Genomic DNA, 24,611 nt, shown 5'->3' on the forward strand with positions numbered 1-24,611 from the left:
CTGGCATTAGTTCCACAATTAGAATCGAATTAATCAATGCTTGAGTCACAAAAATAGACAATTCTTTTCAATAAGTGATAACAAAATAAGAATGAAAATAATTACAAATTATTTGAACAAAGCTCTGTAAAATCTTCACTAAGGCTAAAAGGTAAAATGACAACACTTTAATATTAATTTTCCCCTCATTTCCTATTATTTAAAAAATATAGGGATAGGGGAAGAAAAACCAACAGATGACAGATGTCTTCTGCCACCTATCAAATCAGATTAAATCTATGCTCTAAAATGTATTTCAGCTATGAATACTGAGCTGCTGTCATACACATCTCTCAAACAAACATGCTTGAGACAGTCTGACAAAACTGCTTCCCACACACATAAGCCATCTGAACATATTTGGACCAGTTCAGACTGTGCTGCTAGAACTGAGATCACCAGTGTTGTAAAATCTGGAAACACCTGCTTAGAAAACATCATCATGTCCTGTGAAATCAGATTCCTCCTCAGCAATTTTTTGACAGTGAGCATCAAATATGTTTAGCTGAAGCTATCTTCAAAATCACAGCTAATACAGCATTTTAAGAATGTATAAGCACACAGAGAATCTCAAATAAGGAACTAGGCCCGAATCAGTAAGAGTATTTTTAAAAATGCCAAGTAAATTAAAAATTAGAGCACCCTCATGTTCTCTGAGAACTCTTCTATTCCTTACAAGGTCACCATCATCTTTGCATTGGCTTCATTGAAGCCCTGCAGTGTTTTGCTCACAGCTTAAGACAAATAAATAAATAGGAAAAAACCCCAATGAACTAATATGCAACTCCTGGGAGTGAAGGTGCTCAACTAGCAATTATTAAAGAATCCAGAGAAAGGCATTTTGTTAAATATTGTTATTCAGCAGAGAGAGATAACAGGGCATTATAGAGAAAACACTCCTTACCAGCCTGTTTGCCTTGGTTGTAATCTCTTATATGGGTGTAAATGAGAGTCACTACTAAAATCTGCCATGAAAGTGCCATAACAAATAATGCTGGTGATTCCATAACGGGATATTTCACTCTCTGAAAGCCTTCCTCTGCTTGCCTCTAGTAGTACCTATTTCTGATGTTTCAGCATCATTTTCTGCAACACTCACAGAGAAGAAAATTTTAAAGTGGAGAAAAACACAAAACACTTCATAAAAATTTACAGTATTTTTTTTTCTTCCTAAATACTGTTTTTTTTGTTTTCAGACATATATCTGTAGCAGGTTTGTATGTCTAACATTTCAGCTCCCTTAAAAAAGTATCTTATAAAGAGGAAGTTCTCTACGAATACATAGGCCTTTCTGGAAAAGCAAAACCTAATTCTTTGTAACTGAGAAATTGGTGAAATTTGCTAATGGTAGACTTCCTGCACACAATAGGCTAAAGACAGACTAACTTCAGGAGTAAGGGAAATGAAATTAAAAGTAATATCCAAGGGATTAATTTGATGAATAATGAAGAGTAAGGATAATACATTATCACCATCGCTAATGTCAGAGCACATTACCAATGATTGGACATAATATGGTGCTATATTAGTTAAAATTATTGTGGGTTCACAACTAAAACCCAGTAATTCTTACCATTAGGCTAAAACCCAATAATTTACATTTAAATTCACACCTGTCTAGCTTCTCTTTCTTTCAGCCTCCTCAATTCTGAACCATTAACTGATGTAGCTATTTCCCCGAGCAATTGAATCAGTGACAACTAGTATGCATTCTTCTTATCATAAGATTCTGCAGAACCTCCTGTGTGATTTAGTTCCATTTCTAGTGCCAAGAGTGTTAATAGTCTCACAAGAAGAATATGACTCATCTCTGTTCGTGAAATGAGTAACCCAGAAAAGAGTGGGGAATTCCAACCCCCAAATATGAATTAGCAAACATCAGATTAACAAATTCAGATAGGCACTGGTCTTACTGGATTAAAAACACACATACTAGCATGCAAAAATGGAGCCAGAAGGAACGTTCTGCACAAGCCCCAGCAGTTCCGATACTAACAAATTCCATGATATCACTCTGAAATCCTCAGTAAACGAGTTTTAGTCTAAGTTTCCAAAGTGCTGCAGTATAAAAATCACAAATCTGTTTATGTAATTTATCGGCATCAAAAGAGGGTGGTAAAAATTCTGCCGGCCTATGTGCAGGTTGTCTTAAATTTCTGTCAGTGTTTGAATGCTGGCCTTTTCTTGTGATCCTGGACAAGAACGATCTTCTGAGCGTATGCTATAAACATAAGAGAACCTGGTCTGGACAGCTGTGCCCAAATGTATAGCAAACCATTCCTCCCCTCACAATGAAGCAGGAAAATGACAGGGAGACTCCTCCCTCCATTGCTCCATTGGTAGGAGACATGGCAGATCCACAATATCAGAAATTAAAATCATAAGCTTCCTTGAAGTCAAAACTCCATCTTTATCCTGCAGTTTCACCAGAGAGAGAGGGGCTCCTGCACCAGTTACAAATCCTGAGCTCCTAGCACACGAATCCCTGCCAAACTTAATTTGTCTGTTTGGTATGAAATATATAACTGATACAGTAACAGTTACTGAAACAGCTGTGACTGAATCATCGGCTACAGTAAACACCATTTAGAAAGCCCCAATCAGAACATCTTGATAATGCTGCAAGATTTGGGAACTGCAAACACAGAAATAGACTTGCATAATCTACTGCTCTCTGGATCGTTCAAAATCATCCTAAGAAGGAAGAGAGGTGGGGCAAATAAAAAAAGTGGCAGGGAAAGCAACTCCTTTCCTTTGCCTTACTTTTTACCTTATAGACAACTAGTTTGTAGTATGGAGATTGGAAAGTGATAACCTCTCCTCAAGCTCCTCATATGCAGTCTGACCTCTCAAAAACCCTGCCTTCTCGCTGCATACTTGACAACACACTAGCCACTTCTCCAGTTCTGTGAAGAACAGCCTACAATTTCTTATGAAAACAAGAGACAAGGTAACATGTGCAATTCAGTTTTGGACGTGACTCAGAAGCCAAAAAAAGCGCAAACCCTTCTTTACTTACTACATTTTATCAGTTACGGCAGTACAAAGACCAAGGAGGAGCCCTGTCATGCTGTTTCCACCAGATGCAAAATAGTTTCCAGGACTAATTTTGTTCAGAAGTACTTCCTTCTGATATTTTCTATATAGATTGCCACTGTTTTTCATCACCTAGATCTAGCTATTCTTTGCTTTTAGATAGAGACATAGCAAATTACAGAGTGTATAATGAATCATCTAATTGTAAGCGAAGAGATAACAGCTCAGTTGTCACTGAAGTTACTCAGTTCCCATAATAAAGTTGCAAATTTTGTGACTTAATTAATCTAAAAAATGTTTTCAAATTATCATTGTAATACAGAGTGGAATTCATAGAATGAGAATTCTATAGGTCCTTAAACCACTTACATGTCCACAGACTCTGGCAAGGAAAAGGACAAAGAGAAATTGCACCAGACAAAACACACCAAAACAAACGCAAAAGTCTATCTAGACTTCTTAAGTTTCAAAATAAATTTTAATTCTGCAAACACAGTTGTTGCTTCCTCAGTTCTCCACACTTAGAAGTTTCAAACTTTTCATTTATTTAAGCCCGCCTGCACAAGTATCCTTTTTGAATATATTTAATCTGCAAACAGAGTCTTACGTAAGTAATTTTAGCTACATTCATCTCTAGCTGTCCATCACCAATCTACTACTAGATTTACAGCAGGATTAAGATTTGGAAGCAGCTAAAACATACTTATTGCCAAATAATATCTTCTTGTTTGCCAGCTTTTAACACTTCAAATTTAGCTATGGTGCATAAAATTAATTTTCTGTGCTGTCATGTAAGTGCTCAAGTGTTTTTTAAAGGACATGCGCAGGGTACACATTGACACACAGGAACACCTTGCACTGCCAACTACAGCATGCCAGGGGTAATTTCTTGAGGATATTACGTTTATTTAGCTAAGTGAGGATATGAAGAAACAGAAGTTTAATCATAAGGTCTATATGTAGAACAGCTGCTGCTTGCTGTTTAGAGAATAACATATTTCACTCAAGATCAGTACGATCAAAAAAGTGTGTCTGCACCAAGAAACAAGAATTTCTGTTAAGAAGGCTACTTTCCCCATGAACTCACAAGAAAGAAAGACTTGAATTTCAATTCTGAGTTTAACAGTCATATCTCCTTTGCTATGAAGCTAGTTAACCTTTCCAGCAATTTTCTGGAAAAACACATTGATTTACTTGGAGAATGTGTTTAGTTGAAAAATTTTTGACAACACCCACACAAGCATACAACACCAGAATAAAATGCTCTTATCCCTCTTTGTCCATCATTAACTGCAGAACTCCTCCTTTTTTTTCCTCTCTCTCCTTTTCTAAGCTAGCTACATTGTTTTTCCAGAGCATTGTCTGCTTTCCTCTCCACAGCCAGAAAAACATGGCATGTGTCATACAAACAGATTCCTTCTCTTCAGAAATAATGTTCTAACTTGCATTACCATGCAATTAGGTAACTGCCTAGCTCAAGTGCCCTGTGTTCAAAAAACTATCAGGTCTCTGTGACCTGAACATCAAATCCCCAGCTGCCTTGATATTCCTTGAAGTGTGGCAAACAGACAGAAATATAGCTGTTCTTGGAGCAGATCACTGTGGCTTGCTATCACAGAAAATGTCAGGTGAAGCTATGCTCCAGCCTCTGCCCCAGCCATTTTTTCTTTTCTTCTTTTTGTATCCTGAGAAGCAATACAAGCAGTATCAGACAGGGTAACCCATCATTTCAAAAGGGCAGATTTGATGCTTTTTTTCCCAGACCTAGAAGCTATTTCAGGGGTACTTTCCAAGGGTATTATCATTTAGATGTATTGTGAACCCCACTGAAGACATTAAGTGGAGCTACAAAGGGGAAGAGAGAAGTCAGGACCCATATCTCAAACTAAATGAGACTCTTCTGATGGGAAGGTGCAACACATTTCTCTGTGTGGAATAAGAACATGTAAGGCTGAACAACAGCCCTGTCATGTTCCAGTTCCACCAGTCAGCTTTTATAAGTCAGAGAAAACTAACAGTAGATGAAAATAGCTTTACACCTTCTTAAGATATCCATGTCATACATAATCAATACAACAGCACAATCACCATCATTATACAAACACCATCATTTTATTAGTGTATATAATTTATGTAGAAATAACAAAAAACTCATATACATAAAAAATCTATGCATACGTAAGTTCCAGATTTCTACTCCCTTTATTTTTCTCAAATCCTAGAAAACATCCTCTCATTAATTTTGTGTAGAAAATAAAATCTAACAGCCCCAAAGGTGATCACTCATTTCTTAATAAGTGTTGCACTACCTTGATCAAGAGAAAAATTAACATAATTTTGACTGAGGCAAGACGTGACAAAGAAGAAATGACAGTGAAAGCATCTGAAGTACCGCAAACTTATTGTGAGCTTGCAACTATGGAACAGAGTCATAGCAAAATGCAGTAGTTGCAAATAAATTGATAAACTGAATAGATATTTAAAATAGTCAAGACAATGGTTTACAATGAAAATAGAAACCAGGTCTAACAAAAAAATTACTCGGTTACTTTGATAACTTTGTATTCAGCTGCAGGTTTGATTATCTACCAAGTCTCCTGGGACAGAATAATCTACTTGCTCAGCCCAAAGAACATAAGCTCACAGGCAAACAGTCACTTGCCAAAATTATAAAGAACCAGGTAGATGCTCACAAATCTCTCACTATTCCATTAACAGATAAAGTATCAGAAATATTGGTGTGGGGAAGACAAAACAAACAAAATTATGAATTACCAATCTAAATTTTACATACATAACTTCTGTGAAATAGAATTGGTTCATAGCATAGAAATGAGATTCGATTTCTGCAATCCCCCCTCTCCTGTGGGTCCTGGCACAGCCCACGGATTAGTGTCACATGTACATTTGCCTTCTGCTCAGCACTATCCTATCCTTTGCAAATAATCTTAGGACTCTGACCAAATCATTCCTTTGTTTTCATTTTTTTTTTTTTTACTTACTCCAGCCCTTTTCATATAAAAGGGTTAGGGAAATAAGTTTTTTCTGAAGAAGTTCTGAAGGACTTTCTTGAAGGAGATCTCCTCCATTCCAATGTTCGAGTGGCATCCATTGTACCTGTGATGGTTTAGAGGTCTAATACTCCATCTGCTGAGTAGTCTCAAAGAGTGAATAAGTCTACCAGAGTGCAAAGCACAGTGCAAGACTAGGCTGAAACAGAGGCTGATTTAATGATGCCTGACACATCAACAATCTTTTTATCAGCTTCCAGTGCATGAAGTTAAAGTAATTGTAAAAGGACAGAAGAAGGGGACTGACAAAAAAAAAAAAGTGTCTTCAAGAGTTCCTCCAAGGAAAAATTTAACTTTTTCACATATTTGGGTTCTCAATGAAATATCATGCTACACAGAATTATATGTATTAAAGGCTTCTCCCAGAGCATAAAGACTTTTTTTCCTGGACAATATTTAGGTCTCTTCCATCTCAAACTAACCAACCTCACTCAGCCATAACATCTAATCATCACGTACAGACTGAAAAGGGGAAAAAGGATCCACCATCACAAAAGAGACAGAATTTTATGTTCCTGCAAATGCTATTCGAAAGTTGCACAACACTTTTATTTAGTGTTGTTGTTGTTTTGTTTTGTTTTTTGTAGAATAAAGTTCTTATGGATGATGTTAAAATAAATACTATCCTAGTGTTAATGGGGAAAACATACAATGAAACTGCATCTCACTCCAAATCTGCAGCATATCAAAAAATATGATTATAATGAGAAATAGATTTAAAAGCCCAAAGAGAATATGACTTTTTATTGAGGCAGGTACCTTAGATCCTCATGGCTCTGCCCTGTTTCAGAGATTAGCTGAGATGGGAATAACAGAGAGGCAGATCCAGACTCAGAGGCTTGCAAATACACAGGAAGGCACTGCTTTGACATTCACTCTGTCAGTAGCTGCAGACAGCATAATTGTGGAATAACACATGTTAAGTTTGTGACTCAAATAATTTTTTCTACCCTTCTTCTCTACCCAGACATAATATATGATCTTAATGGGTGAGGGGCAACAATTTTGCTGGGGTTTCTGAACTTAGATTTCCAGTCATTTCTGCAGACAATTAAAGGTGACAGGAACAGAGGGCATCTAATCTGTCTAATTTGTATATTTACCAAATAAACTTCTAACTTTAGTCTTGAAAAAAATTAGCATATTCTGAGCGTGCAATGCTTAAAAGAGACAGGATAATAATTTATTATACAGTTCAGCAATTAATCTCTGATGCACAGGATGACAAACACTAGCAGATTTTTGTAATTTGACATAATTTTAGCTGTAATGTATAACATCACATTTTAATGTATAAAGTTTAATATATCTGAGCTCTAGAAAAGATCAGCATGTACTTTTACATATAAGCTACACTGATACGTGAATATTATATCCAAAGGAATACCCAAAGGAAGGATAGAATGAAGAACATCTTTAGAATTACTAAGAGTTTTACTAAAAACAGAATTGCAAATGTTATGAGCCGAAGACTAGAATAACTTTGTTAAATCACACTATTGACACAGATTTAGATATACGGATATTCATATATATTTCCTCTCAATGCTGAGATCAAAAATTGAAGACATCAATAACCATGGAAATATTTACTCTCAAACTCACTCAGGGACCATTCTAAACCACATTTCTATGCTCTATACTGTCATGTTATGAGCTTGGTGTCGTACCAATAGAGTCAATACTGATAAGACCCTTACAGCAATCTGTATACCAATCTAACACAAAACTTACCCCAATCAGAGAAATCTGTGGATTAATCTACAGTTACTATCTAAACAAATAAGAAGTATTCAATTAACATTTCAGTGTTAACTGAATTGTAATGAACACAATGCAGTTCAAATGTACTGTACATGCAAACTTGCTTCTTTGTTGTTTTATTTACTAAAAACCTACTAGGAAATGTAATCTTTCTCTCTGCATTACACGGATGTATTTAATATGCACAAAAGAAAAAGAAGTTAAAAATGAAATGGCTAGTCTTTAATTAATAATCTAGACAAAATTATATGAACAGTTCTCACCAATTATGACAGATTTCAAAATTCTGAAATTATGTGTTCTGGATTTTCCAGAAGAAGGGTTTTTTTCTTGTTCTGTATGTGCATGATAACTCAGCCTTGCACCTGGGTCTGTCTTGTTTAACTGTTATGAAAAGAAGAAAGAATTATATAAAATTCACTAGCTTTTACAGTTAAAACTTCACTGATTTTGTTGTCAGTAATGACAGGTGTCCCTAGGACACAGTGGCCAGAATTGACCGCAGATCTATATATCTGTACTAGATTTTGTCACCTTTAAACCTCTTTTCCTTGCAACATAAGACCTTGAATAATTTGGAAAGCACCTTGCAGTCACATAAATTCTCCATGGAAACTTCTGTTCAGTCCTTTGGCCTATTTATGTAAGACAGTACAGGTTATCAAATGGCAGCATTTTTAAAAAATACATCTAATCAAAAAGGATCTTTGAAATTTTGATTGAGTGATCCAGTTAGGAGTCAAACTTACTCTATTACTTCCATGGTGGCACAGATCCTCTTTTCTGTTTTTCTCAGTAGCCCAAGGGGGGCTTGCTAGTGTCTTCCCTATGGCGGGAGTCATCTCCACCTACTTTTATTTTTCGGCTTCTTAGAAAGTTGTATTTATTAACAGCAGATGAACTTATTTGGAATTCAAAAGGCCACAGGTGGCCAACTGCAGGTCCTAAGCAGTTCTCTAGTATTTCAAGGATGGCCCCCAGATCATGTCCCAAGGCTATACAGGAGCAGCAAAATAGTCTGAAGTCTCAAGGGCAAGTAAAATGACACCAACATGGTTCTGAAGGCTGGCATCATCACAGAGTACTAAGATCCAGTTATGTGCCTCATATTCACAGTGAGGGGTGTGGGGAGCCTTCAACAACTGACCAAGAACAGCTCCCAAATCTCTGACGTGTGAAGATGAAGATTCTGGCATGTGGCTTGTGGGTTTGAGGAGGTCTGCCCATGTCTGCTACATACGCAGCATAAATTTCAACTGCAGTGATTGTGATGATTATTTAACATATATCATAAACGAATCTTAGCATTACATCGGTGTTCTGCCCAAAAAGCAGACATCTTTATGTCAATTGCTGCATGTTCTTTTGAGTTTGATAGAGTGTGGGAACTCAGAAATATTTTTAAGCTCTCATCAAAGAGACAAAAAGAAAATGATTATTACTAGACACTCTATAGTTCTGGCAATGAAATACAAAATAATTTATTATAAAACATATGGGGACAGAAAGAATCGAAGGCAAAATAAAGAGTGTGCCTTCTGTGCAGGGTCCTCAGACAGAATTATAAATTGAGACCTTGGAGGGCTGTGTTAAACGAAACCAACACTACGCAGGGCAGAAATGGATTTTCTTAAGTAGTTTCCATATAATGGGCTTGGTAGCTTTGACAAATGACTCTTCCTAATGGTCATCCTATTGATGTGGAGCCTAAAGACAATTTTTTCTAATTAAGCAATAAATTACAGCTGTAGCAAAGCCTGGTAACTCACTATTAGATCTATGCAGATCACTGAAACTTCAGATTGCTAAGGACTCAGCAAGCCTCTTACCTAACCTTACTCATTAATTCTTGCTTCTCCACCTAATTTTTCTTAGGACTCCTAGATCAAAACTCTTCTCTCAGACCTTACAATGTCACTCAAAATGTAGGTAGTTTCGGCTTGTAGATTATAATTACCAAAATAATTTTAACAGCTTCTTATCTCTCCTACTCTTCCTTTACTTTCCCCCACAAAACTGAAAGAGCTTTAAAAGTGGCTTTTTTCTCTGTGGTGGTCTTTCTTTATGTGTATTAAAAAAAAATAAATCTGGTTTTTCCCTTCTGAGGGGCTGGTGAAAGACACTGCTGATAGGCTATCTTTCTTTGTGCTCAACAACTTTTAAGATACAACAATGTTTGATTTCTCACAGATCGCTGGGAGGCAGCCAAAGGGCATATCCCAGATAATCAGGCTGGCAGCACATGCTATGTAAAGGCAAACCTGCTTCTTGACAGCCACACATATACCTTCAAATTTCTTCAACTGACAGAGGCAAGACCTAAAACTTGCTTCTAGACTTTCTATTGAAATGCCCCAGCAATCCTTCCTTCTGCAGTAAACTGGCTAGCAGAAAATTTTATAAGACTTCACTTTTTTCTTTGCATTGTAAGGGCTTCTGAAATGTCTGTATTTAAGGAAGAAAACCTCCACACCTAATAATCACAGTTAGTGATATCATCAGTGCAGGAAGGTTGATTGAAAGGTGATAGGAACATTTATTAAAATGGAAAACTGTGGGGTTTTCTCTCAGGAAAATTTCTTGCTTAACTTCATGCAACTGGTTTGTAACTTGGGTAGAGGACTCATGCCCTCATGATGAAAACACACTACATAGTGACTAAAAGTTCTCAACATCCATAAAAATCCCTAGCCCTTTACAAGCTTCCTATGCTTCTAGCTTCAGCAGTTTCTAAACAAGATTAATAGAAAAATGACACCTTATACACAACAGAATTTCATGTCCAATTTGGTCACTTTCCACTACAGCGATCAGGCAGAAGCAGCTCATTTTCTAACACATCCTCAAGCTAGTGCAGAGTCTTTATCTACTTCAACTTATTCATATACACATGTATTTGTAGATGCAGAGGCGAAGTTTGACACAGGCATGCCATTGGTTTCTACAACAACATAACATGGTGACTTATTTTTCTCTCCTATAAAAAATTGCACTCGCATTTTTTCATTAACATAAAGAGCTTAGCCAAGTGTTTTTTAAATGTTCAAACAAATTCAGAGCTTAATAATGCAGGTAAATGATAAGAATGGTTCTTTTCAGCCTACAGAGTACTTGTGAGAAATGGGATACTCCCCATCCCACCTTCCCAAATGGTCCCTTAACCATGTATATTTGCTAATGTCACACTAACAAAAAGTCAGAAAAACCTATGAAAATCCATATTTTAGCTTTTACAATCCTAATTACATTTAAGATCTGAGGTATCATCACAGAATCCTTTTGCATTTTCCCTGCTTCAAAGTCACAAGCATTTTGCGTGAAATTCCATTAGTATTCAAGTTTCCATTAAAAATTGTAAAAGCTTTTACAAATAGGGAATTGCAAATAACTGACTTCTACTGTGTCACTGCCATAGTTACAGAATATCAAAGGATGAGACAAAATACCAGACAATTCTTTGGAAAAAACCATTCTCATTCATTCTAAATTACACACAAATTTCAATAGGCATCTTACACAAAAGTAAGGTTTCCAAATCTGCAGTTCCACTTACCATTCTTTTTGCAAGAAGCTTGCACTCAATTGCACAGTTATTGACAGAAGATGTAATCACAGTTAAGATGCAAGGTTCTGGCCTGAATAAAAGTCAATATAGAAACTTCAAAAAATGTGTGTAGTAGTGTAATGGCTGGTTTTTCAAAATGAAAAATCTAGCCTTTCCTCCTTGAAGCCAAAATTTTCTATTGCTTAGTCTGTACCGTATCTCTTCACTAAAGCATAAATTGCCTGACCTCAAAAGGCAGATATGCTAGCAAGTTTTTATTCCAGGGAGCACATCCCCCTGAGAACACATGAAAAAGAAAAGAGAGAAATCTTGTCACTTAGTAAAATAAATTCCCTAAACCAAGTCCTAAACATAAAATACCAAGACCTGATAATAGGAAGCCTCTCTTGAAGAATTTGATTTGTGAATATCCACTCACTACAGAGTATCAAAGAATACAGCCAGACAGTTATTCATTTCAGCTAGGTAACTTCCAGTGTACCAAAGAATGTATATAACTGGCATTTCTGAGCACTAAAATATCATGTCAGCAGGCTTCACCAATGACTCACTGATAGGAGTTTCAGAATTGGATTGGATTAGGAGTTTCAGAAACCAGACATCCTCTTCTCTGTCATATAGTCTACCTCTACCAGATATTTGAAAGCAGTAAGCTATGGGCCAGTGCAATATTGCAATAGCATTTGAAGTAATTAAAAAATATTGACAGCAATCAGATTCATTTAAGATTGCTCATCTTTCTACATGTGCTCCTTCCTCAACAGAAAATTAATAGCTCAGGAAGATGTTGCAAATGGATGTAAAAATCTGTTTCTTGCCGAGGAGCTCTGCCACATTATGTAGCCTTTTACAGGAAAATAAAGCTAAAAATAAACAGCACAATAATACCACTGTGTTTGGAAAACAGTGATTCCTGATGAGCTTCTAGAACTCCCTAGAAAATTATGAGAATTCTTGTTGAAGGGATTCCTGCAGTCTAAGGATTTTCTGTCATTTGGCAATAGTAGCTACAAAGCCAAGTAAGATTCTTTTCACATGAAATAACTGAGACAAAAAGTAGCCTCAATTTCCACAATACCCTGTTTTTGTAGACTGTCTTTTATTTCATCAAGCTGGAGATACTTCAAGAGATTCTGTATTCTGGTTCAACCATGCACTTCAAAGTAAGAGATGAAAGGGGCGAGGTGTACAATGATGAATTACTTCTCAAGCTACATTTCTGCCCATCCTTTAAGTTTGCTATAATTTATAAAAACACAGCTTGGCATTTCAGGAGGAAAAATTTCTTTTCCCCCTCTCCTGCTATCTAAAACATATATCTTCCATAAAGCAGGCTCTGAGAAAAAACTGTGACCAGTTGTAAGATAGTGTTTCTCTCTGCTACTGAGGGAACTTCTAACTGCAGGGAACTCAGTTACTGAGGGTCTGGACTTTGCAGGATGTACCTCAGAAGAGTTGGAATTGCTATAACTCTGGAAAGAAAACAAGTTTCTTCTGAACAGCCATGCAGGGTAATCTCAATCTATGCTGTTCTAAAGGAACTTCCACCAAGAAGTACAGAATTAAATACCTGTTATATTTTTAATAGCTGCCTAAAGGATGCCTCAAGAAGGCAGACAAAAAATTAAGTTAAACAAGAAATCCAGACAGAGGTTTGCTAGTGGCAGAGGAAGAAGATTCCTCTATCAGTCTCCTGTTCTGCTGCAGATTGTGACAGACCTGGCGACAGGGCAGGTTAAAAAAAGTTCAATTAACCTGCCTTTTCTGCCTTAGCCTTCTGGTAACCAATTCAGAGATGTCAGAAGGTATTTTTAAAATGAAATTTAATTTGTGCTGTCTGAAATGTGTGGTGACAATACGAAATGATGTTTCAATTTTTATACCTAAATAATGTTCATGCCACCCCTAGGAATCTGCTGTAAAAGCTGAAGCCAGCAATCAGAAAGTATTTACATTAACCTACCAATAAAACATTTTCTGAATTGTGCTTTTTTTGAACCTATCATGTATACTACAGTGGAACACAGTAATCTTCCTGGCTATGACACATTCAGCTACACAGCTCTTATTAAAAGAGAGGAGAAATTAGAAACTCAAAGAGCTGGAACAAAGAATTATGCCCATGCCAAAGCACAAAAGCCTAAACTGGCTACCAGCATGACCTTGTCTTGGTTTGGAAAGACAGATATCTGTCAGGGAAAACTGGAGTTTCCCTTGGCATGGAAAATGTATGCCCCTCCCTCAAAATTATTACAATTTTGCAATTAGGAGCTTTCAGGCAAAAATATGGGAATAGGAATAATGTTTGTTTACTAGGAATAAAAAAAAACAACAAACAAATACAATAGTACAAAAAACAAACAAGCAAACAAACAAAAATCCTAGCAAACCCTGGCAGAGTCAGAGACACAATCTGACACCCTTTTGTCAGGGTTGGAAGCAGTCCAAATAAGTCCTCCTGGAGTAACAGATGTTGGTCTGTGAAGTAGTGATGATTCTGTAGAAAAATAAAAAGGGTCCAGTGCTGGCAAGATGGATCCCATCTTCCTCCAAGGATTCAGTGGAAAACCACCTGCATTAGTGTTTGGGATTGCAGGTTTTATGCTCATGGAAAGGCTTTGGCTCCTCCCACTGGGTGAAACATCTCACAATGGAATGAAGCAATGTTGTCAGTCATGTTAGAGGCCTTAAATGGCCCATTCACAGGTGATATCCCTTGGAGTAGGATGGGTGGAGGAGTAGGATGGGTGCAGGAGGAGAGAAGAACAATATCTCCCAACAGGTTTCAACAGATGAAAATAGAATACACATTTTTGGTTACATTTTTCAACCCAAGACAGACCTCCAATTTTAAATGGTCAGGTCACATATTGGACATACTCCCCTCCTTACTCACCTAGATGAGAGAAGATTTCTACACACTGTTTTTAAAGTCTTCCTTTGTGTGTTGGATAAGAACATAATTTTAGTTATTTCTTTATAATCTGGAGGTAGAATTTTTACATAGATTTAGAAAGCCACAGCTGGTGGCAAGAAGAACAAGCTCGTGCCAAAGCAGCTTTCAGAGACAGAGCATACGCAGAAAGCAAACATCTGAAATACAGCCCTGATCCCAGAAAACTACTGTCACTTAGCAAGGTATTCCCTGTCACAGGTACTGAAATAACTGACTGCAGATATGTTTTGACCTGTGACTAATGGAAAGCATTTCCTACTGGCATTTGAGCCATCAGCTGGATCAACTGAGCTCCAAGGGCTCAAATACAAGGACTCCTGCCAGTATTCCTACCAAATGTCTCTTACCAGTTTTAAATTGATTCAAGCAATTCAGCTGATAAGCAATTGTGGAAAACATTCAAATGCTTGAAGGTATAAAGGAATAAAAATCAAAAGACTAACAATTCAGGATGTTACTGTCATATGTTAAGTGATGTCCCTCTTCTATAGTACAGAAGAGGGAATTACTCTTATCTGAACTATAATGAAACCTGCAGAAATTAGAAATGAATGCCCATTGAGGTGGCTTTGTGTAAAAACACAAAAAATACCATTTGCTTAAAAAACTGTTGGCACATTTGAAACTGAGTTTCATTATAATGCCCACTGAAGACTCTTTCAGGCAGTTTCATCAGTTTATTACCTTTAATACAACTCATTCAAGTATTGCACTCTTCCCTCACCAGAGCAGACATTTTCAAGGAGCGTCTGAAATGCAGGAATTCTGACAGAGAAGGCAAACACTACCATGGCAGAAACACAGATATATACAGGACCCTAATGGGTGTGAGGTTTTAGCCTTTAATGACCCTGCACTGCACTTAACACTGGTACTAAAAGCAGAAAAATTTCTGTCTGTGTTCATACAGCTGAGGAGATGCCTCCTGATGTGGGATCCTTCCCTTGTGCTCTGCTTTGACACATCACGAAATTAGCTCCCAGCATATTTCCCAGTACCACCAGGCACTCCAGATCTCTCTTCTGTGGCTGTAACACTCCCCACATCGACCCTGTCAGTGTCCAGCTGCAGAAAGAGGTTTTCCCTCTAAACAAGGACAGGGCACTTGTGCCATTCAGAAGACCCCGTGTGAAAGCCAGTGAGCTCCCATGGCTCACCTTTGCCAACAGAGCCCCGAGCACCTTCCCACTAAGCCTGCGGTACAGGAAAGCAGGAGGGCCTTACCAAGAAAGCAGCAGCAGCTAAAAGCCCTGAGCATTGATCTGCTCAGCAGACTCCAAAAAGGGCTGTACAGCCCTGCACAGCCCTCTGGGCTTGAAGGTAGAAACAGTAGCTACTGTTTCTTCTGCGGAGTTGTTGCTACTTCATCTTTTGATGCTCTATCTCTCTAATCATCTCAGGGAATTCTTACTCCCCTAAGAATTCTCCAGCTCAAAATGACAATTTTGGGATTTTTTTGTTTTTCTCCAGCAAATGAAAGACACTTTGCAGGATTTTGGAAAAATCAAATGTATGTTTTAATGCATTCATTTTTCTGGAACCCTACTGCTCTTTTAGAGAGAAGCAATGATTTACTATGTGTATTTTGGGGCTATTCCTTAAAGGAACAACCAAACACAAGGAACACTTTTAAAACAGTGAGAGGTATGCCAAATGCAAAAGTACTTCTATTGTAACAATAAGTAATGTCAACACTACAGCTGTAATGGGAAGTTCCAAGAATATGGTTAAACTAAATTCTTCTTGGCTCAGAGCCATGCAAATATTTCTTTTCCACATTCCCATCAATTACAGACATACGGTAAGTGTTTTTGTGCTTAAGTGCACTATTACAGGGGACACAAATAAGCCATTTTTCTTCTAGTGGTTGAAGCTAACATTTGTATAATATCATATTACATTTGGCAGACCTGAAGCACACTCAGATTTTTACTTGTGTTGCATTAGTAAGCCCCACCATTTGAATCAACTGAAAACGGGTGGTACAACTGCATGTCCTATCCGGACTACACATAGTTACAGTGTCCTTAGAGTAATTTTTACTTCAATACTGGTATAAGTATTCATGCTTGGGAAAGCAGAGAACAATTATTGTTAACTGTTTACATGCAAACAATAGTAGCTATGTACCATGAGAGAAGCGTTTTAATGAAAAATTGCATGGGTGAGCTCAGCTGCCATTTTAAATACATGTTTTAGACTGACAAATTTATATTTTATTAGGACAATTAATAATCTTATTAATAAAAAAAAGCTAACCAGAGGTATGCACACACTTTAAATGCTTTTTAGAGTGAAATAAATCACCCTCACAAGCACTGCCTTCCATCAGTGGCAAAGTCTATTAAAATGTGAAAAGACTGTAAAATCACAATGTAATCTCTCAATGTATCAGCTTAGTCTGCCTTTACCATGCATTCTTGTCTTCCCCTGAAGAAGCCCCAAATCAAAGTATGAGTGCATCAGGATAAAACCAAAATTACCCATTTATTTTCTGAAGCTTCCAGTTCCATGTGGAATGTACAACAAAGACACATCAGAAATTGAGTTTCTACACTAGTGTAAAAAATAAATGTCCTATGGAATTAATAATTTTCATTCAAAATGAAAATTTATCAATGGAAACCATGCTTCCAAAACAGTTTTTCATCCATGTTTTAATCCTTCAGCTCATATGACCATCTTAGAAAAGAAATCAAGGTATTTCATCAAGAGTTAGGTATCACATTATTCTGCCTGTTCTTACCAATCCTTTACACACAATTTTACTGGGAGTATCTGACCATACAAAGACAGCACCTAGTCAGATACACAGCTAGGGAGGTTAGGGAATAGAGTTCCATTCTTTTCAAGCCAAACTGCTAAACTCCAAGAACTGAAAAGCCTGACCTTACAGTCAGTAGCCTGACTGCTACTGGCAGGAGGTTTCTGACCAGTGCAAAGATGACTGCGAGGCAACCAGAGCAGTCAGAAATTGTTAAATGTGGAATTGCTAACATGCTGATCCAGGAAGGCAACATGGTTTTATGAACAGCTTTATGCTGTATGGTAAAGGGGAACATATTTCCTTGAGTTAAATTTAATCTCAATTGCAGTATCAAAAACTGTAGAATTATCATATCTGTACATATTACAATAAGCACAAAAAGTTGAAATAGGTTAAAGCTCTCAAATAGTACATTACTTTTTACTGCAATTCTGTTAGGTTTTATTTGCAATAATTTACGTGGTATAACTATACAGAGACCCTTATTTTACTATTACATTTCACGTGGAAAGCCAACTATTGTCCCAAACCCCTCCTGCATACCCAGCTGAAGAAAGATTTACTCCATCTAAAGGTGATAAAATTTACCCTTCCTTCACAGTGGCATGAACAAGGAAGGCAGGGAAACAACTCTTTTTTGAATGGTGAAGAATGGCAGTGATAAGAGAGTTCATTGTCCCTTCCAAAGTGACCTTTAAAGAAGTCTTTATCTCCTACTCTAGACATCTGGTCTAGACTACCTACAATATACCATTGTTGGGGTGCTGAAAGCACCAATCTAACCAGGCCACATAAGGTACTTCTGGCTCACTGTTCTCCTTTCCATTACATGCCTAAAATTTGAGCTGTGCAAAAGCTCTGATTTTAAATGTCAGTGCACAAAGAAAGTGGCTGTAGCCCATTTTGACCCCTCTTTCTGAGACAAGAGTACAACAGTATTTTCAGACAGAGGAACTACAACATATTAGTCTTTACAAGAAGTGATACTATGGGTTCTCAGTGGCACAACATCTCAGCCCCTTGGTTGTAGATGACATATGGAAAGAACATGGACTTACTGACAATTCATTGATTAATTTTCTTAATTCCTTGTGCCCGTGCTTCTTCGCAATACTTTCTGGATTGTCTCCATATTTATTGGTTATTTCGCAAGCCCGTGTGGCCTCAGAACAACTGAGTAGAAACGTTGCAAGGTTCTTCAAGCCAAATCTGGCTGCACAGTGAAGTAGGGTAGGAAATTCTTCCAAATGATTATCTGTATAATGGAAACAAAGGCTTAAGAAACAAAAATTCTGCTTTTATAGAACACCTTCTTCTATAAACCTCTTTTGAATATTAGTGTTGTGGAGTCAAAGTTATCAAACTCCCAATATTGAATTAACATCCAAAGAATTATTTTTTCAATTAACAGTTTTACAGCACCTCTCTATATATATATAAATAAAGGAGCCTTTGGTGTAACTGAGAAATCTCATTTTTATCCTGACAGAGGGATTTTAAAGTGCTTCAGTTACATTGAGAAATAAGCTTTCTTACAAAGGGCAGAAAATTCTACATCCAAGACACAGTTTTGCTTAGATAGAATGTTTTTGAGTGGGAAATTTTTACAGGTTTATGATGTTATGTTTTGATATTAAAAATAACTTCTGAAAATTCACAGGACTACCAGGCACTTGGAAAAATTTGCTTATCCCTGTAACGAAAAAACAGAGAATTTAAAGATGAATGTATTAGACAAAAGTTTTTAGGATTAATCTAAAATTAATATGATATCAATTTCTATCAAAAACCATTTTTACACTGGAGAACTGGGACATTCGGCATCTTCCTGTATTTTAACTCTAGTTACACTACAAGTTACATACAATAACAACCAAACAAGCAACAACAAAGAAAAAGAGTTTGAGCATAAAAAATACTTCTCTCTGCATTCATACTCCACTTTCTGATTACTTGTGGTTTGCTGTGTACCAACTGGTCTATAAATCAGCATGCAGTGTATCTCTTCTCCAGGCATGCATCCAGCCTGCCCCAGGCACCATCAACTTTTTGCACCCTGAGGGTCTTTCCTACCCGAGTGCATGAAGGAAAGTTCCTCTAGTTTGCTTTGAGTCTGGCTCTCAGGGTTCAAGTGAGAGTCCCTAATTTATCTTATTCTCCATCACTGTCTGCCCTCTATGGAATTCCAGTGATTTACTCTTTCCCATAATTTCTTTCTTGAAGAGCTCCAGTCTAGTCAGTTGGGTCCTGTAGAGAACCAACTCCACCACACACACTGCTCTCTCCTCAGTCTTCTCCAGCTTTACTATAACTATTTTGAGATGACAGGAGAAGAGCTGCATATGATACTCAACTTTGGGGTGAGCCATGTAATTCATACATTGTCATAATTATGTTCTGTTTTGTCCTCAATTCCTTTTCTAATAATTCCTAGTATTTCATTAGCTTTTTGATCTGCTGCCTAGCAACAAGTCGATGTTATCAGGGAACTGCAAGGTCTTATTCCTCAGCACTAATAGCCTGCTCAAATCCTCTCATTTTGGATACCATAGGACTGCTTTTTTTCACTTGCACCACTTTCATTTTTCCTGTAATGAGTATCATCTGACATTTTACAGCATAATTATTAAATGTCTCATTCCCCGCACCCCATTAGCTTTTTTCCTTATTACCCCGAACACTTTGTATCACTAGCCAAAAAGCCTGCCTCTGATTTTGGTCAGTTATTCATCCATACCCAGTCAGTTATTGACTTAACCAGGTTTACTGACTCTTAAAAAAACCTACAAGAAACTCATAAAGCCAGATTTCACACTATGAAAGACTTATTTTATTAACACTTTTATTAGATTTCCCATAGAGATAACATGTTAACCTCCTTCTAGGTCACAAGGTTGCTTGAGAAACTGGGTTTTGCCATCAACTCTAACTGGTTTGGTCACACCTCCTAGTACTAAAGAAATGAAATATTGTATTTTTAGAAACTCAGACATTCTACTTTAAAATTTCCGCAGAGTTCCTAAAGAATGCCAGTTAGTCCTGGTAATTTCTTAGTGTTCAACCTGCCTGTTTTTGCAATAACTTCATCGTCCCTTCAACTCCAGACAGTCCGTTTTCACATGTATCTGTATCTGTATCTGTATCCAGGACTGCAGCTCAGGAATTGACACAGTGTCTTCTATCTTTCTTGAGTTTTATTTTGTATCCCTGTCATCAGTTGTCCTACAGGTTAGCCAGCACATTTTCAGCCCAGAGTGTGCTGAAAAGGTTACGACACCTTTTGGAAATCTCTTAGCTGCCAGTCTTTAACAAACTTTCTAATTTTTACATTCTTCTGCATACTGAAATTTGGCTCAGCAGTGGAGAATTTGTGAACCTCCCTGCTCACTTGTTTTGCTCCAGCAGAATCATGGTATGGGAGAGAGTAAAATCTCATCCCACCATTAAAGATAAGGAATAAGAGCAGTTCTTGTAATAGGCATAGCTGAGTACTAACTGAGGAAAAAATGTTAGAACAATTTGGACTGCATTTTGGACAAAGAATATTCCAGCACTATCCCACTCCAATATTATTTTGACAGAAGGAATTTGAGTGGGCTAAAATTTAATCAAAAGTCCCATTAACAACCCTAAACTGATTTTTAAACAAATTTAGTGTTGCCTGACTTTTATTTTCACCAGGCAAAGAAAAAAACTAATCAAGAGATTGTAAACACAGAACACCTGTGTAAATCAAACCTCTTGTTTTAGAAGCCTTGGCAGATGAACGTCCATCAACAAGAGTATGTATTGTAGTTTATATTCCCTTGTAGTTGCAGTGTGCTTTAAAACCCTTTGGGCTACAGTAGGCAATCTTAAAATTGCATAGCAGCTAAGATTTGTGAGCCAAATAGATGCTATACAACTTCTTTACTCAATATTGCTCAGCATTTTAATTAAAGTTCCACAAACTGGATTTGATTCTGTAATTTGAAGAACTATCATTTTTTAGTCCAGAGTACACACAGTTGACTTCTTACTTTTGTCTAGATTTTTCTGAATGTAGGAAATAATAGGATTATCTTAAAAAAACTGTTCAGACATGAGCTAATAATTTAAAAAGTTTTTATTGTAAACTTTTTTTAGATGTCCAGCAATGCAAAAGGTGTTGAGAAGTAATTTTAAAGAGTAAATTTTATGAACTTTATTCAATAGTTTGCACTCTGTTAGGAGACACCAGAAGGTCAAATATAGTTAGTAAAAAGAGCCTTAACACAGCATTAATAACATGCTCCAAATGAATTTCCAGCCATACTAATGAAACTCCAAAAGAATGGTTACAAATCTGAAAGTCAATCAAGTCTGTATTACCAAATGGACTGAATGCTGTGATTTCTTTACCAATAGAAAGAGGAGTAGAAATGGTATGGTATTCATATAGTATGAATGGTATGGTATTCATAAGCATGCTCTAGGCAGGTAAAAATAGAATGCCTAGAATGCATTTCTTCACTCTTAAAATAATATAAAACAGAGGTATTCCAAAATCCTTCAGGTCCTTGCACTTGAGCTGTTTTTTCTGGTCATCACTCAACTCCTCCCTAGCTGAGTTTGATATACAGGCAAGACCCCTACACTTACATACTTTGAACATTACAGGAAACTACATTAACAAATGAAATACCTCAGCCAGCCGTGAAGGATGGTAAAAAGAAATAAATTTTTAAATCAATTTCCTAAAAAAAGCAATTTTTAATATTGCTCCTTGTAGTAAGCAGGAAAAAAAAAGCTTGTTATCAGGCAGGGAAACTTCAAAAGCAACATTGGTGGTATAGAAAGATCTTCCACATAAAACTCAAAAAGGAAATGGATGGTTCAAATGGACAGTTTTAATCTCTTTTGCTCATGAACCTGAAGCCTGGTGGCATCAAGTTGTGACACAAGGCAAAAAGTCATTATGAGGAGCCACAGACAACTTCTAACAAGCTTCTCTGACTCAAGACAGTTTTCAATACTCTGATTTTCAGGCACTCAACTGGCAGCACCCTGCACTCACACAAAATAGGATGCAACCCTCAAGGGCTAAACTTTCCCACTCTTGCTGATAAACCCTCCCCCAAAGCACTGAACTACTTGAGGCTACCTCAGTAGTGTTGTTGTCTTGGTAAATGCTATCCTGACAGTGGAGATGGCTGCTGTTGTTTCAGCAGCCTCAGCAGTATTTCAATGACAATTTCTGTATGCAGCTGTGGTACCAGTAGTCACTCTCTACTAATAATAACTAGTAATAATTATCTTGTAACATAAGCTAATGGCTTTGTCTCCCATGCAGTGAAGGGAAGAACAGGTCCTTGGACTTGGCCTCTCAGAAATTTCTCCCACAAATTGATATATAATGATGAAATATAGTAAGGTTAACAACCTCAAAAGGGATGATTGAATCCTCCTGGTCTTTGTTTTTTGCCCTTATTCTGAAAAGAGATACCACTAAGTTTTTGAATCCCTTCGATATCACTAGGAAAAGATGAGGAACTTCTCTCTTTCCACCAGGTTCTACAGCAGAAATCAGTGATGACTATGGGTACCACTGTCAAAATAACAGGTAAGAAAAGCCCACTACAAGATCTATTTGTTTTTGTTTCTTAAATTGTAACTGTTCTTTAATTGCCAATTCTCAAAACTGAGCCGAACTCTTAAAGCAAACTAGATGTCCTGCTGTAAAGAAAATTCCATCATACCATGTCTAACCACTTTAAATAAAGTTTTGTATTATACACAGTAGAAGTGGCTGTAATTATTTGAAAGCCCACATGCTTCAGGCAGAAAACAGCATTCCAAAACTTGCAAGTTTGTCACACTGAATTGGTGAAAATTGCTGGAAATTTTGTCTGCTGTGAAACTGGAACCACTGTTACATTTGAGCTAACTATACAGCACTGAGCAAAAGTAGTAGTTATAAGGGTAAAGTAGTGAACAGCTTTTACTCCTCACCAGTCCTTTAATGGAGAATGTCAACAGAGAAAAGCTGTGGTTGTTTGCCACCTACACTAAGAACTGGTTAGCTAGAAGGAAAGGTTAAAGGGAAAGTCCTCAAGAGGAATATTTTAAAGTGTTTTAGGTGGCTTCTTCAACTTCCAACTTACATTGAGGAAGGTGCTTTCTTTTAATTAAAGTTCTATTTGATATACATAAGGTTAAGAGGGAATTGCTGGGGGAGGGGTTGTATGTTTTGTCCTGCCATAATCCTTTCTCTTCTCTGCAGAGAATTCTGGAAAACCTCAGCCATAAAACAGAGCACAAAATCTAATATTACTGTATCATGGCATTGTCTTAGCCTGTGGGAATTTTCATACAATTGCAGTAAGGAAACAGCAGCCTACAGTGGTATTTCTGCACATCTTGTAAGACATCCTTCTTTTATTTCCCAAATTATTGAAACAGGACATGGTTGTTTTTCTTAGCACTTTAAATAACACCTAAGATGATTTCTACAGTGCCAATACCAGTACCTTCTCCCTCCCCCCATTATTCTGCTAGAAGGTAAAAACCCAGACTTTATTTCTTCTTGTGGAATAGATGTTTCAACTTGGAAAAAAAAAAAGAATTACAGAAATCAGGATAGGATTTGCTATGTTGCTAGCAGTTTTAGGTGAAAAAAGCGGACTGTTTCCTACAAAGCAAGTTCAGGGCTTTTCAAAAGCATCAGTAGTTGAGTTTAATTAGAGAAATAGTAATAGATAAGGTCTAAAAAAAGAAAATTAATTAATAGTGGAAAATGAAACAAGTTTTCCTTAAGTAAATTGTTATTTCTTGGACAGGAAACAATGCAACAAAAAATCCCAAATCTGAGGATTCTAAGAACCAGGGCTTTCCAAGAAGAAACATTTCTCAAGAAATATTCTGAAATATGAGTTTGGATTTTTTAGTATGCTTTGACTGGATTCTATTACTCAAACATTAAGGAGTAATTTACATACAATATATCCTCAAATCAATTCAGTATGGGATGTACAGTATTTCAGACAGTATTTCCACCTTTAGTTACATTCTTTCACAAGGGATGATACCACTACTAAAAATCCCAAACAAGACTTCGTTTTGTCTCCAGTTAACGCTGTTTAGCTATTATGTATATGTATATGTATATGTATATGTATATGTATATGTATATGTATATGTATGAGATATATATTTTTAAAAAATATATAAGAACTATTAATATTGTGTTAAACGCAGTATTTTCCAGTGGTTTCTATTCAGTCTGCATTTAGCTCGCTCTTCTGTATCAGAGTTAACCTTTTGCATTTTTGCCACCTGTCCTGACTTTACCAGCCTAGACACTGACTGCTCACAAGTACTGCCTTATCATACAAAAAAATGTTGAACAGCCATTTTGAGGATGGAAGTGGCTCCTTAAAAATTATGTAAGCAAAC

The 24,611-nt window shown here is 36.9% G+C and overlaps 1 protein-coding gene across 4 annotated transcripts in view; it reads right to left on the bottom strand.

The window, feature by feature from the left end:
* BANK1 (B cell scaffold protein with ankyrin repeats 1) overlaps positions 1–24,611 on the bottom strand; it is a 144,094-nt gene that overhangs the window by 66,948 nt on the left and 52,535 nt on the right. For all 4 annotated transcript variants that reach the window (XR_010083531.1, XR_010083529.1, XR_010083530.1 and 1 more), the window contains exon 8: positions 18,257–18,453. Coding sequence is in view for 1 of the 4 variants with exons in the window: in XM_063423158.1 (XP_063279228.1) it covers positions 18,257–18,453 (197 nt within the window). In the remaining 3 variants the exon portion in view is untranslated. The remainder of the gene's footprint in view (positions 1–18,256; positions 18,454–24,611) is intronic.

This window comes from Prinia subflava, chromosome Z, assembly GCF_021018805.1.
Source record: "Prinia subflava isolate CZ2003 ecotype Zambia chromosome Z, Cam_Psub_1.2, whole genome shotgun sequence".
NCBI classification, from domain to species: domain Eukaryota; kingdom Metazoa; phylum Chordata; class Aves; order Passeriformes; family Cisticolidae; genus Prinia; species Prinia subflava.